The sequence below is a fragment of the Paramormyrops kingsleyae genome, chromosome 24, assembly GCF_048594095.1.
Source record: "Paramormyrops kingsleyae isolate MSU_618 chromosome 24, PKINGS_0.4, whole genome shotgun sequence".
Lineage (NCBI taxonomy): Eukaryota > Metazoa > Chordata > Actinopteri > Osteoglossiformes > Mormyridae > Paramormyrops > Paramormyrops kingsleyae.
In genome coordinates, this window is record NC_132820.1 from 11,031,728 (window position 1) to 11,044,684 (window position 12,957).

The window sequence follows — 12,957 nt, forward strand, 5'->3', positions numbered from 1 at the left end:
CTGGCTATAACTATTTAGATATTCAGAAGAGAAATGTTATCGGTTAGGCTTAAATGACTGATTTGCCAGTGCACTCAGTGAGGTTTATTTCCGAGTTGTGGTGTTAACCACACATTACATCAAAGGCACACAGTGTGCATATGGAAACATATGCACCGCGCCGGCCCACCAAAGAGACCTTAGCCTTGGCGAATACAATAATATAAACTCTGCCATTTTTCAAATGCCCCCTGCTGGACTAGGAAAATGGAGGGAGACAGGGGAGTATAAAAAAAACTGGAACTTTAAGGTGCACCCCTCACGTAATATATTACAAAAATCAAAAACATTGGGTGTGACACATTTTATATAAATGAAAAGACATTTCATATGTGAAAATATTAGAAAAATTGTCGTGTCTGTGGGGTGTTCTTGTCAACCACCCGCCCCCATATTCCAGCCGAAGTGGCCCGGCCCAGAGGTTACCGGAAGTTGTAGCGGCTGCCATGTTTAGCTGCTTTGTTGTAGATTTCTTGTAGGTTTCCTGCAGATTTTTAAGTGTTGCAATGGAGTCGAGCTGGAGTACATTTTTTTTACAGGTAAGATCTCCGCCGCGAGCCGAACATGGGACCTCTTTAGATGAAGCTTAACTCGGAAGCGGGGAAGTGGACGGTGCGGATGACTTTTTTTAGAAGGTTTACTTTAGGTACAGCTAGCCAGGCAAAACAATGGCAGCGCGCTGGCTAGGCTATGCTAAGCTAGGCTAGGCTAACGGCGGAGCGAAGCCGCGGGCGTCCAGCTGCGAGGCAGGGCGCGACGCGGCAGTTTTCGCCCCATGGTCTGGTGTGCGCGTCGAATTTATAGCGGGTAAAGTGTTCGGTGTACGAAATGAGAGCTGAGGGCGAAGTTGAGGCGTTTTATTTGGAGGAGGCCGGTCGGTGTTTCTGTACGGCGGCTGGAGATGCCGCTGGGCGCCAACGGCGCCGCCAGTCCCGTGTTAGTGCGCGCGCGGCGTTAGTGGGGGCTACTAACTCCTGTTTTCCCGGTTTAATGTGGCTCGTGAGCTCGGGGTTGCTCCTGTTTCTCGGCTACACAGGACCGCTTATCGTGTTTTAAATGATTTTTATCATCATTACGGCTGCATAAAAGGCGCTCCCCCGCTCCCGCTCACCCCCCGCGGTGATCAGTGTAGGGATGCGGATGGAGAGCAGCCCACGCCGCCGGAGTCTGCAGTGCCGCCGTGGTCCCTTTCTCCTATCCTTTCCCCCCATTCTCTCTTTTTTTTTTTCCATCGCCGTCGTTCAAATGGGCCCCAAAACCGCGGTCTTTGTGGGGGAGGAATGTGAAGTATGCGTGTGAAAACAGCGCGGTCCATTGGGGGGGAGGATGGCCGGCGGCCCGCCGAGAGCCCCCGGCTCACTTCTAACCGTAAAATCCGTAAAAAAAAACAAAAACGTAAGTGTGTTAAAGGTGCGGATCAAGGGCTTCAAACCCCCCACGGGCCGCGGAACCAGGGCTTCAAACCCCCCACGGGCCGCTGATCCGCGACTTCCTGCACCCATTTTGGCCACTTTTCTGTAAAAGGCACCTTTTCCTCCGAGTGGCTTATCTCCGGAATCTTAAGCGTGTTGCAGATAACCGGGTGATCTGGGGGCTTTTTGTTTCTGGGTTTCACCCTGTGTCATGGGGTTTTTTCTTAGCCTGGGCCGTTGATGGATGGATGAACTGTTATTTCTTTAAGTCAAATTAACATTCATTTCTTTGCATTCATTTCTATTTATCTTTAATGCAGTTCTTTCCAAAAAATGCAGAGGGTGGTGGGGGAGATTTGTGTGTTCCTCCCACCTGACTCATTTCTTTGTGAGGGTTTTTTTTTGGTCCTTATTGGGCTCTGGGTGCTGGACTGAGATCTACCTGCCTGCCCGGGTGGGGGTGACTCACACAGGGTTGCTGGTATCCAAGTTGGCGGATTGAGGTGCATTATGGCTGCAAAGCACCAGAGTCCCGCTGCTTCCCAGCTCCCCTAAGTAACCCGCCACCCTGCGGCGCTATTGACCAGGCTGGGGAATTAACATTCAAGCCGGAACCATAAAATCCCCCCCCCCAGGCAAAATGGCAGTGGTGCAGCCGCCTGGTTCATTGTCTGAATCAGATACGGCTTATCGGCCAGGTGTTAGAATCAGTAGAGCCTTAATATTTCTCTGAGTGTGGGGTGGGGGGGCATGTATTGTGTATTGTGGGTATTTAGGTGGAAATCTGGAAGATCCATAACTTTGGGTGAAATGCAGTGGACTACTTTCTAAACTCTATTTAAAGCTACCCAGCAGTGAATATTTCCTTGATTTTAAACAGTCTGAACTTGTCCGCTTTGTCGCAGAAATGCACCTTTCTGATATGTCTGCTGATAAATTAACTTGTATGTTATTGTGCTGAAATGCATTGGTTTAGGAGCTTTAAAATGCTGGGTTAGACTGTTATCTCCTGTTTTTGTTTTGTACCACACATTATACATGGTTCAGATGCTCATCCTTGGGGGTACTGTCCTTTGGGGGTCCCCCTCTTTTATCCTCTCATCTTTGAAGTCTTTGTTGCCACGGTGACAGGTACATGCCACATGCCTGTAGTAGATGCCTTGTTCTCATGCGGTGAACTCCTGAGTTAGCAGTCGTGGGCGTGGCTGACTGAGGGTGTGTTAGGATGCTTGAATCGAGGGTGTGACTGCTTCCTTTGGGAGGAACACTGGTGGTCGTGTGTGGTGTGTCTGAGAGTGAAGTGATGTGGCCTGACCCCCATCTGTAAGCTGAGGCACTGGTGGGATTCGGGTGTCGGTCAGGGGGTGAAGCAGTTCATTCAGGCCACACATGAGGACTTGTTGGTTGCCATAGAAACTGTCCTGTATCAGGCAGAATAGATAGGAGTCTGACTGAATCGGATCGGAGTCCGGCTGACATGGCAGCTTGTGTAGAGTCTGGTCCCTCTAGCTCTTGAGAGGTTTGCTTATACTTTAAATTTTTAAAATACTTTGCCATAGCTTTTGTTTTCGGTAAAGTGCCCTTCTGGGTTAGCTGTCCTGTTCGAGGTACGAATGCAGTTCTGTTGTTGCTGTTGCCTAGGAGAATCAAGTGGGGATGTCCTTTGCTCATCTGACCTCGATGCCCCTTCTGGGGAGCTCTGTGTTCACATCTGTAGACCCTGCATTGGAGTGATGCGAGGGCTGCTTGGTCATGTGACAGGTTCACCCCCCCCCCCCATCCCTGGTTATATGGCCGGTGTGTAAACACTTGTTGGTGCTTTTTTCTGTGTAAGGCTGCTTTAAAGGACTGAGACGGAGCCCCCAGAATGAGCCTTTTTTTACAGCCTCTTCATATGTTAATTGCTGTTTGCTTTTGCCGTTGCGTGGAAGTTCGCGATGGCGGTCATCTCAGCGGCTGTCTTTTCTGGCTGCTTTGTAATAGTGGGCTTGCAGTGGGGGGTATGGCTTTCTCCCCTCCCCCCGCCCAGATTCCCGGTTATTTATCTCTGAGTGACCTCAGCCTTCACACTGGATTTGTGTCAAAATCACCGGAGCGATGTGAAGCGCATCGCGCTTTCGGCCCGCCGCCCCCTGCTGGTTCCTTGCCGCCGCCTCCTTATTCCCATTTGTTCTTATTCATAACGTCCTTGTTGCAGACGCTCTCTTTGGTCAAGCAGATCGTCTTTGCAAACTTGCTAGTTTTTGTGCAGTTGGCGGTTTTTCGGCCATTTTTGGTTTGAAGTGCTGTTACATGGGGATGCCCGGGCAATCCTAGGGCTTGAGCCTGCAACCTTTTGGTCAGAGTTGGCCTCTCACTTAACCGCTTAGCCACCATCTGCCTGGCAGGTGCTTTGTGTGTGCATTTTGGGGGGGGGGGGGGTAGGGTCTGTTTGAAAGTTTCCCGGTTCCTCAGGGTCTCTGCAGCCGCTGGTTTTGGTTTGTGTGGCGCCACACAGCCGCCGTGGCGGGGGCTGCAGCACAAAGACCCCCTGGAGGGGCATAAGCACCACAATAGAGCAGACCGAGTGAGGAGCAGAGAGTGGGATTCATTTTTAACCCGCGAGATCCCCCCGCAACCCACTGGAAGGCTGCTCCTCAGAGCCAGGGAACCGTGGAGGGAGAGGACCTGGTAAACTGTGCCTCCACCTCCACCTGTACAAAATGCCCCCCCCCCATCTTTCCAAAATGAGCATAAGTTGACATCGGTGGCCTGGCCGGTTTGGAGGACGGTAAACCACAAAAGTGTGTGTGTGATTGCTGCCATCGGGAGATCTTCCGGCTTCTGAACATGACTCATTTGTGCTTTCTGGCCCTTATGAGGCTCCATGGCTTCTGTTGAGCTCCCCATGAGGTGCCGCACGCATGTCCTCGGTGATGGTGATGGATGTTTCTGCGTCCTGCTTCCCGCAGGCCAAATGCCCTATCGCTGACGGCCGGCCGGTCTCACTAACGCGCGTCACCCGTTTGAAGAACGTCCTCTCCCGGCTTCTGAAGGGGGATATTAATAGGGATGATGTAAGAGGTGCCGTGAGCTGTCTCCTGCAGGAACAGGAGTTGCGTTTCGCTGGTAATTGGCGTCAGGGGGGTTCGCATGACAGCCGCGGCAGTGCTGAAATGTGGGCGCGGGTTTTGTTTTCCTTCTCCGCACAGCTGGTTGCCTTTCCTAACAAGGGCGGGGGGGAGCTGGCAGATGTGAAGAGGTTCCTTGCTGTGTGCAGCTCTCACTTTGTAGTCAGCTTGAGGCCGTGCGGCTTGAGGTGCCATCTTGTTTGTAAGAGGAGATGCAGCTCCTGGATTAGGCAGCTTCGTGCATGTCGAAATCGGGCCATTCCCTGGCAGCTTCTGCTCAGCCTGGACTCCCCACAGTCTGAATACCTTTGGATTTTTAAACGGAAATCCTCTGTTTTTGAAGCTGCCCTTCCTCCTATCTGCCGTAGTGCTATTTTCTAGCGACACGGCTTATTTTTGTTGATGAGCTCTCCATTACAGCTGTTAAATTAGCTGCGCTGATATGGGGAATGGCCCCAGGGGGGCGTCTAAACAGATTGCCTGCACTGTCATTAGCAGTTTTCGCGGCCTCCTGCAGAAGATGTGGCGGAGTTGGCGCAGCAAGTTCCTTAACCTTCAACCCCTGGTGATGTGCCTGCCTGGATCCCCCGTGATATAGCTGAATATCGCCATCCTGGTCCTCTTAGTAAGCTCCCCACTGACGAGTACAGCCCTGTGCTGCATCAGGGACGTGACCTCTAAGTGTGTGAGGGAGGAGGGGTGCTAGCCGTCGCTCATAGATTGTATGCGTGGGAGCATTTGCTGGCTCCTTGCAGCCCTCCAGCTGTGGTGCCCCACCGGTGACCAGGAGGCAGTTAAATTAATAACGGGCTGCATTTCAATCTTTCTGCCTGGCTGGCGACGTTCCTCTTTCAGGCCGACAGAGTCTAATGGCCGTGTTTAAGGCGCAGAGTGAAAGCAAGATGGTGGTGATTCTGTCTGCTGCCGAGGACGTAAAGACAAAATCGACAGTGTTAAGAAACATTCTCCAGAGAGGGTGATGAGACTGCCGTGTGATGCCACTGTCTTGTCCAGTCAGAAGTCTGTGGTGGCTTTTTAATGATGGACTGGCTTCCCCTGCTCTGAGGTTCGTTAAACGGCTTCAGCACCGGTGTCAACTGTCTTAGACGACAAGTGTCAGAGTTCCCTGTGTGTCCATCGCATCCTGTGTCTGTTATGATGTTGTGTGTTTTCCAGCAGACTTTTATTATCTGGCCTTTTTCTTAAATGGTGTTTCCCCCCTAATTTTGTCTAAGAGTGAGTATTGCTGTATTCTCATGGCACTGCAGGTTATAAAACTACCTTTATGACCCCATTATGATGCAGGTGCAAACTGCTTATAGTCGGTGAACTTGTCGAGTCCAGCGTCATTGTTATTGACAGTCTGCGCAGTGGACAATGCGTTTTCTAAAGATTTGCAGAACACTTCCGCAGCCCTCCGTTTCTAAGCATAATGGGTTATACTAGCATTGGCCTTGTTTGACCTCCCCCCCCCCGCCACCATGGGCATCATCTGTGGTACAACCCTCCAGAATTCCAAGCTTTTTCTGTAGAGGAACACACTATACATGAAGTATACCAGTGTAGTACAGCTCTCACAGCTGACAGACTGCAGTCTGACGTTCTCCTAGACCTTAGCTTGACCTCCTCTAACCCTGATATCGTTTTAGTCATCCAGCAAACCACCCGCAGACCAACCCCCAAAAAAAAAAAAAAAAAAACACCAAAAACCCACACAATACATGCTTTCTGGGCACGCAGGCTCAAAATGTGTCTTGCTCTATTTCTGGCTAATATGCTGGTAATGTCCTCAGGCTGCTTCAGTCCTGCACTGTTACTTTCTTGGAGATTTGTTGGGGGGGGGGGGGGTAAACTAAAAGTCCAAATATGACTCATCAGAAGGTGTCACCTGCCAGTATTCTGAGCACTCGTGAGTCGAAAGTTTCTGTGGTTTAACTGTAAAACATGCTGGCTGCTAACCACCCCCCCCCCCCAGTTGAATGGTGGTTGGGTTGTATACCCCCTATGTCTCCTTTGGCCATGCTGACCTGCCTCCGCCTTGCTCTCTCCCAACCCCAGCAGGCAAACGAGGCTCTCCACCACCAGCACCAGGTGGCCCAGAGCGGCCTCCTGCCCCTACTCAGTGCAGGAGCCGAGCAGCAAGACCAGAAGCCCGTCCTGCCCATCCCACTGGATCAGAAGCCTCCGGCCAGCGCGGCAGAGCTTCTGAAGGACAACGTGGCCAGTGGGACGGGGGGCGGGGGTGGTGGAGGGGGTGGCGGAGGAGGGGGAGGCGGTGGCGGATCTGGCGGGCCTATGGCTGTGGTGAAGAAGGAGCCAAAGACCAAAACGCCCTTCGTCTGCGGCTACTGCAACAAGGCCTTCCGGGACAGCTACCACCTGCGGAGGCACGAGTCCTGCCACACAGGCGTCAAGATGGTGTCGCGGCCCAAGAAGGCACAGCCTGCCCCCACTATGGTGCCACTCATCTCCAGTGTGCCACGCGAGGGGGCCAACCCCTCCTACATTTCCACCATCGCCGGCATCCTCACCACAGCCACTACGTCGGCCTCTACAGGCTCCAGCGTCATGTCCGCCGCCGCGGCGGCCGCCGCCGCCTCTGGCATGGCTCCCCCACCGCAGCAGCAGCCCAGCGCCCCCAAGAAGCCGGCCAAGCCTGTCAAGAAGAACCACGGCTGCGAGATGTGCGGCAAGGCCTTCCGCGACGTCTACCACCTGAACCGCCACAAGCTGTCTCACTCGGACGAGAAGCCCTTCGAGTGCCCTATCTGTCAGCAGCGCTTCAAGCGGAAGGATCGCATGACTTATCACGTCCGCTCGCACGATGGAGGCGTGCATAAGCCCTATGTGTGCTCAGTCTGTGGGAAGGGCTTCTCCAGGTGCGTGACTCTACTCTGTTGGGTAGGGGTTGGGGGCTTTGACTCTCCTGGTTGGGTTTGGTTGGTTTGCAGGCGTCATATTCCCGCAGCTGGGTTGTTGTTGGGTATTTCACCTCCCCATCGTAGGGTAGGGGTTGCAGGTATTGACTTCCCTTGCTAGAGGTCTACCTGGAGTGTTGAGGTGACATCTCCAGGCATCTTCATTTCGTTTCCCGCTGGTGAATGAAGAGCTTCCCGCATCTTTGCTGACGAGGCCTCCTGTGTCTTTCTGCAGGCCCGACCACCTCAGCTGTCACGTGAAACACGTCCATTCCTCGGAGAGGCCTTTTAAGTGCCAAGTGACGGTAAGGAGCCTCTCCTCTCCCAACTCGCGCCCCCCCCCCCCCCTACTGGCCCGATAGGAGGCTGCTTTGAGGATTTAGTGTCGGACTCCCGCTGCCTGCTCTGTGTTTGTCATGAAACCGCTGAAGTATGATGAGCGCACAAGAAACCAGTCTGTCTGTGCTGGTGAGTGCAGACCCATCCAACATGGCTGTTTGGAGAGCATATCAGAGCTGCTGACTATAGTGTTACTGAGTGCAGACTTCTGTGTGTGAGCTTAGGTGACAGCCATACACTGCTTAATTGTGACTTGTACACCAAATATCCCCTCTCCCAGAGCATGGCTTTAGCTGGACTAACTGATGGGGTAAATTTAAGATGAAGGTTTCTGTTCCTCCACCCCAGGCCTGCACTTCCGCCTTCGCTACCAAAGACAGGCTCCGCTCCCACATGATCCGGCACGAGGGGAAGGTCACCTGCAACATCTGCGGCAAGATGCTCAGCGCCGCCTACATCACCAGCCACCTGAAGACCCACGGCCAGAGTGGCTTCAGCTCCTCTTGTAACAAAGGTGGGTTGACATTTAACCCCGCCCCCTACCTGGCCCCACCCACAATCTACTACCACTGACTTATGGGTCGTGTGGAGGCCCGACGGCAGAGCATGTGAAGATGTCCTCTGTGTCCTGTCTGCCGTGATCTCCAGCTTTGCTTTTGCTTCCTACTAACAGTAAAGACTCCGCCAGGGTCGGCCTCGTCCGCTGACCTTTTTTCAATATCCCTCCATCTCCTCCCATGGCATCTTCGTATGAGCGGGCCGTGGTGACGTATCCCATCTGACTGGCACTTTGCTTGACCCCGGCTTCGGATCCTGCCCTCATCCTGATGTTTGCGAGTACCCCCGGCTCCATACAGCCCCAGTGGCCCATGTAAATGCCCCCCTCCTTACGTCAGAAGGGACCCTTGTCTCTCTGATCCCCCTGTAGTGGACATTATTACATATTGCTTGGAAAGAGAACTGACGAATTTTGAGTCCAAAATAAGTGTCCACCCACTCTGGTGCTGCTCGGAAATGGACCCATTTTGTACCCTGGATTGGCTGCAGGTTATCGAATGCTTCTTGGGTGGGTGGGAGGGGGATCTCGATTGGTCGTGATCTCTCCCGCTCAGGGTTACCCCAGTAAACCTGTGCTGACGACTCCTTGCAGGGGTCTAACATGGTCTCTGTTGCCTCGGATGCAGCCCCTGGTTTTTAGTGGGAATGGTCACGTTGTCGGCAGGGTTCGGTTCATCCTGTGTTACAGTCTGTGCTCGATGGTGCCCCCTCTACCTCGCCCCGAGAAGGAACACGCCATTCAGTAACGACTTCTTTCCCCCGTCTCTGCGTTTTTGTTCTTGTTTGTTTTTCTTAGACAGTAACGAGGTCTGCAATTCAGCCTCAGCCACTCCCGTAACGGTCTCTGCCCCCATTACCACGGCGATGAACCGTGGCAGCGTCAGCAGCAGCAACCCCGTTACCATGGCGGCGCAGATGAACATTGCCACCAACACGGTCAACATCACCTCGCCGATCAACCTGCAGCATCCGGTCACCATCACGGCGCCGGTCAACATCGCCTCGGTCAACATCCCGGCGACCGCGCCCATGAACATCGCCCACCCAGTAGCCATCACCACGCCGATGCCCATGAACATCGCCACCCCCCTCAACATCGCCATGAGGTCTATGGAGAGCATGCCTTTTCTGTCCCAAGTCCTGCCTTCCTCTCCTCCCTGGTAAACTGGGCCCAGTCTTCTTGTCCTTTGCCCCCCATACCTACACACCCCTCATTGACCCAGCTTGCTTTGCTGGTTCCTCCACCAAGTCCCACTCCTGTCCTACAGTTACACGGTTTACTTAGAGCAGAGAGTCTGCCCCGGCGGTCCGGCGCCGCAGCACAGAAAGCTGTACTTTTTTTCCCATTTGAGTTTATTTAGAAGGACCTCTGACCTAGAAATAGAGAGATAGCAATGATGTAATACATTGAGAATAGGCAGATCTAGCTGGGCATCAGGCTGAGGCTCCTCCCCCCCCCCCTCATTTCCACCAATAGGCCATCAGCTGACCCCTTCGGGTTCTGGGGCGGACCGGGAACAGAACCTGAAGAACAACTGCAATAAGTTTGCATTGCTGGTTTTAAGTTAAGGCTGTGACACAGCAGCTGTCTTATGGCTTTCCTTCTCTTTTCCTTTTTTAACTGTAGCCCGCTAATCAGTATTTAATGTTCTGAAGAGGAAAGGCAAAGGGGCGGGGCATTCTCTGTGGGGGTGGTGCTCTAATCTCATGAACTAATGTGCATGTGGACTCGCGTTTCTCTGGACTGTGATACAGCGACTCCTGCTGCAGTCTGCCTAGAGGCGGCAGTCTGCCCCTCACTTCTGGAACCTCCCTCCCTCTGTCCCCCCCCCTCCCCCAACCAATGGGATGGGTTTCTTGCACCCTGCTGCCAGCACGTGGGTGACTTGTGTGTTGTTTTTTTTGTTTTTCTCAAGTGAACGAGGCGGGGGGGTGTTTTGCACTGACAGCACATCCTGTGTATGTGAATCTGCAGTATTACACGACAGGGTAGGGAGGCTAGTTGAGGTGCCCAGGCAGTGCCCTCTAGTGGCCGCATGCTGTTCTGCGAGATCGGTCCCAAAACATGAGTTTTCCTATACTATTACCATGTGTGTGATGGGTTGTTTCATTAGGTTTTTTTTAATTTTATTTTAACTTTGAAGATGACCCTGTTAGTATGGACCTTCCGCTCAGGAAATTCGCTGACAGTAGCTCATTTTATTGCTGCCCCCCCCCCCCCCCCCCCGTCCCAATTTCAAAGTGAACTCTGCCCCAAGCCATTTCATCTTACTTTGTAAATATTTACCGTACCATACGCTTTTTCCTGCAATAAACGTAACATAGAAGCTCTTTCACAGGTGTGGAATCCAGCGACTCCTAGGAACTGTCTGTCTCACCCTCTGTCTGCTGGATTTTGAGTCTGTCTCCTTGTCGGTTACTCGGTGACGCCCCCCCCCCCCCCCAGAAGGCCCGTGTTCCCCTGGGTACAGATAGATCAGAGGAAGGCGGCATCCCATCGCCGGTCACCCCGGGCATGAGGACTCGGGCGGTCTGATTCAAATCGGGCTGAGTGGTCGCCCACCAGACTGCAAACCCAGCTGGGGGGGGTGATGTGAAAGGGGGGGGGAATGGGGTTGATTTATACTCTGTAGAGAGAACACTAAAAGCTACAGCCTGGGATTTTGGGTTGGGTAGGGGGGTCGAACTGCCTCCGATATCGGGGATATCAACTGCCAGGAAGGAGTCAGATCTCACACACACACACGCGTCCCTGTTCAGGTCCTGCTCGCCCAGCAAGCTATTCCGGCAGTCTGGGGCTGGGCTTCCAGCTGTGTCCATTTTTGACATCGCCATGACAACTGCGGGTTTATTGACTGCTTTTTTTTTTTTGTGTATGGGGCATTGCATATTACTTAAAGGAAAAAAAAAAAGATGAAAATATGCATGTAGTCAACTTTTTTAAACCCAGTTTTTAAATTTTGAAGAGAATTGCTTGATGAGTATTGTTCTAACGTGTCATTGATTTTGTTTTACGGACAGACTTTACGGAACTGTTGCCACATTTGTTCATCCTGTCTAAAAAAAAATCAGAGTGCGAAGGCGGAGCATGTGAGATGAATTGGCAGGCTGAAGGGGGCGCTAGTGCGCCACCACAGCTGTGGACAGACCAGCAGGCTCGGGACCCCTGTGAAGGCAGTTGAATGTATATCGATGTACAAAAACATTTAGTCCTGAGGATGTGGTAGTTGTAATAGATGTGGAAGAAAAACTAAAATAACCTTTTATAAATCTTTTGTATTAGAACATTAACAATGGTAATTTTTGTATATATGAACATTAGGCTTTCTGAATAGCAGAAAGGTACAACATTCCTACATTTTTTAAATGTATGTTTGTCAAAAATAATAATGTAAACATGAGAAATGTTTTATGTGCCTTTTATTTGGGTTGTCTAAATAAAAGAAAATGTAAAACATGGACATGGGTATCATTTCTGGCTGCTCAGTTGTGCGCCTCCTGCAAGGCTGTTGTGTCATTGCTGGCAAAACGCTTTTCTTTAAGGATAGTTATGCAGTGAGGCTGTTTAAAATGACTGGTGGCCTGTTTTGAGAATACACTTGTTTTCAGGTAGTGGCCATGTAGCTAAGTAGCATTTTAACCAGTAAAACAGCAATTCAGCAATACGTCTGTTAGATCTGTCTTGCAGGTGGCACATTATAGCCCCTTTAAAGGGCCATTTAAAATCTCCAGCACTCATACAGCATGAGTCTTCGCTGCTCGATGCCTAATCTTGGCTGTCACTGCGGGATTGTCTGAGGCTTTACCTGTTTGTCATTGAAATCACACCGATGGGGAAAACATCCAATAATTACAATTTTTGAAACATTAACGATGAGAGGTTCCCTACGTGGTCCTCAGGGTGTTGGTGTGTGCGTGGCGTGTACCAGCGTCTGCTCTTCCTGTGGGGGCCAGCCTTCCAGAGCAGAGGATTCTGGGAGCTGAGGGGGTGGGGCCTGCCTGACCCGGTGTCGCTCGTCGTCTTCCTCTTTGTGCCGTTCCCCGGGTCATCGTTTGTCAGGCTTCAGCGCCCTCAGCCGTCTCTCTCTGCCCCCCCCCCCCCCCCATGGTCGTTTGCGTGACACACCAGTCCATTGTGCACCGGCGTTGAAAACGGGGAGGGATGCCTTTGTTCTTGCACAGAAAGTCCCAGCTTTGTCTCGCTGTGGGGTCCCATGGAGTGACCAGAGTCTGTCTGAGAGCACTCCAAGCTCATTGGCTGGAGAGCTCCACCTCACTGCTGGGCTGGGGGGGGGGGGGTTCTACATTTATTCATCTCAGCCCATTGGGCTGTATGACTGTGCACAAGACAACGGTAGGCAAAGAGCTAACAATATGGAATACCTGCACCCTGAACTCACTCGGATTCCCAAGAAGCACAGCTTTTTGATCTAAATGACTAAACCATTTATTAAAATTGCTTTTTGTGTGATATGGTGGTAAAGTATTCCGCACTGTAAAACAAGGTTGGAAACAGCTTGTGTGGTGTTTCCAGATTCTCCTCAAATCCATGTGGATTTCCTTGAAGCCCATAGACACCTA

At 51.9% G+C, this 12,957-nt stretch overlaps 1 protein-coding gene across 2 annotated transcripts; it reads left to right on the top strand.

The window, feature by feature from the left end:
- Positions 1-455: 455 nt before the first annotated feature.
- LOC111860762 (vascular endothelial zinc finger 1-like) lies at positions 456-11,835 on the top strand. Of its 2 annotated transcripts, none has more exons than XM_023844759.2 (5): positions 456-578; positions 6,620-7,440; positions 7,715-7,784; positions 8,167-8,332; positions 8,492-9,018. In XM_023844759.2, exons 1-5 carry the CDS (start codon positions 546-548, stop codon positions 8,584-8,586), a joined length of 1,185 nt encoding a protein of 394 aa, XP_023700527.1. In that variant the 5' UTR covers positions 456-545; the 3' UTR covers positions 8,587-9,018. The 2 variants fall into 2 exon arrangements, with proteins under 2 accessions (XP_023700527.1, XP_023700525.1); XM_023844757.2 differs by lacking the exon at positions 8,492-9,018 and adding an exon at positions 9,173-11,835 and having other exon boundaries at positions 457-578.
- Positions 11,836-12,957: the final 1,122 nt, after the last annotated feature.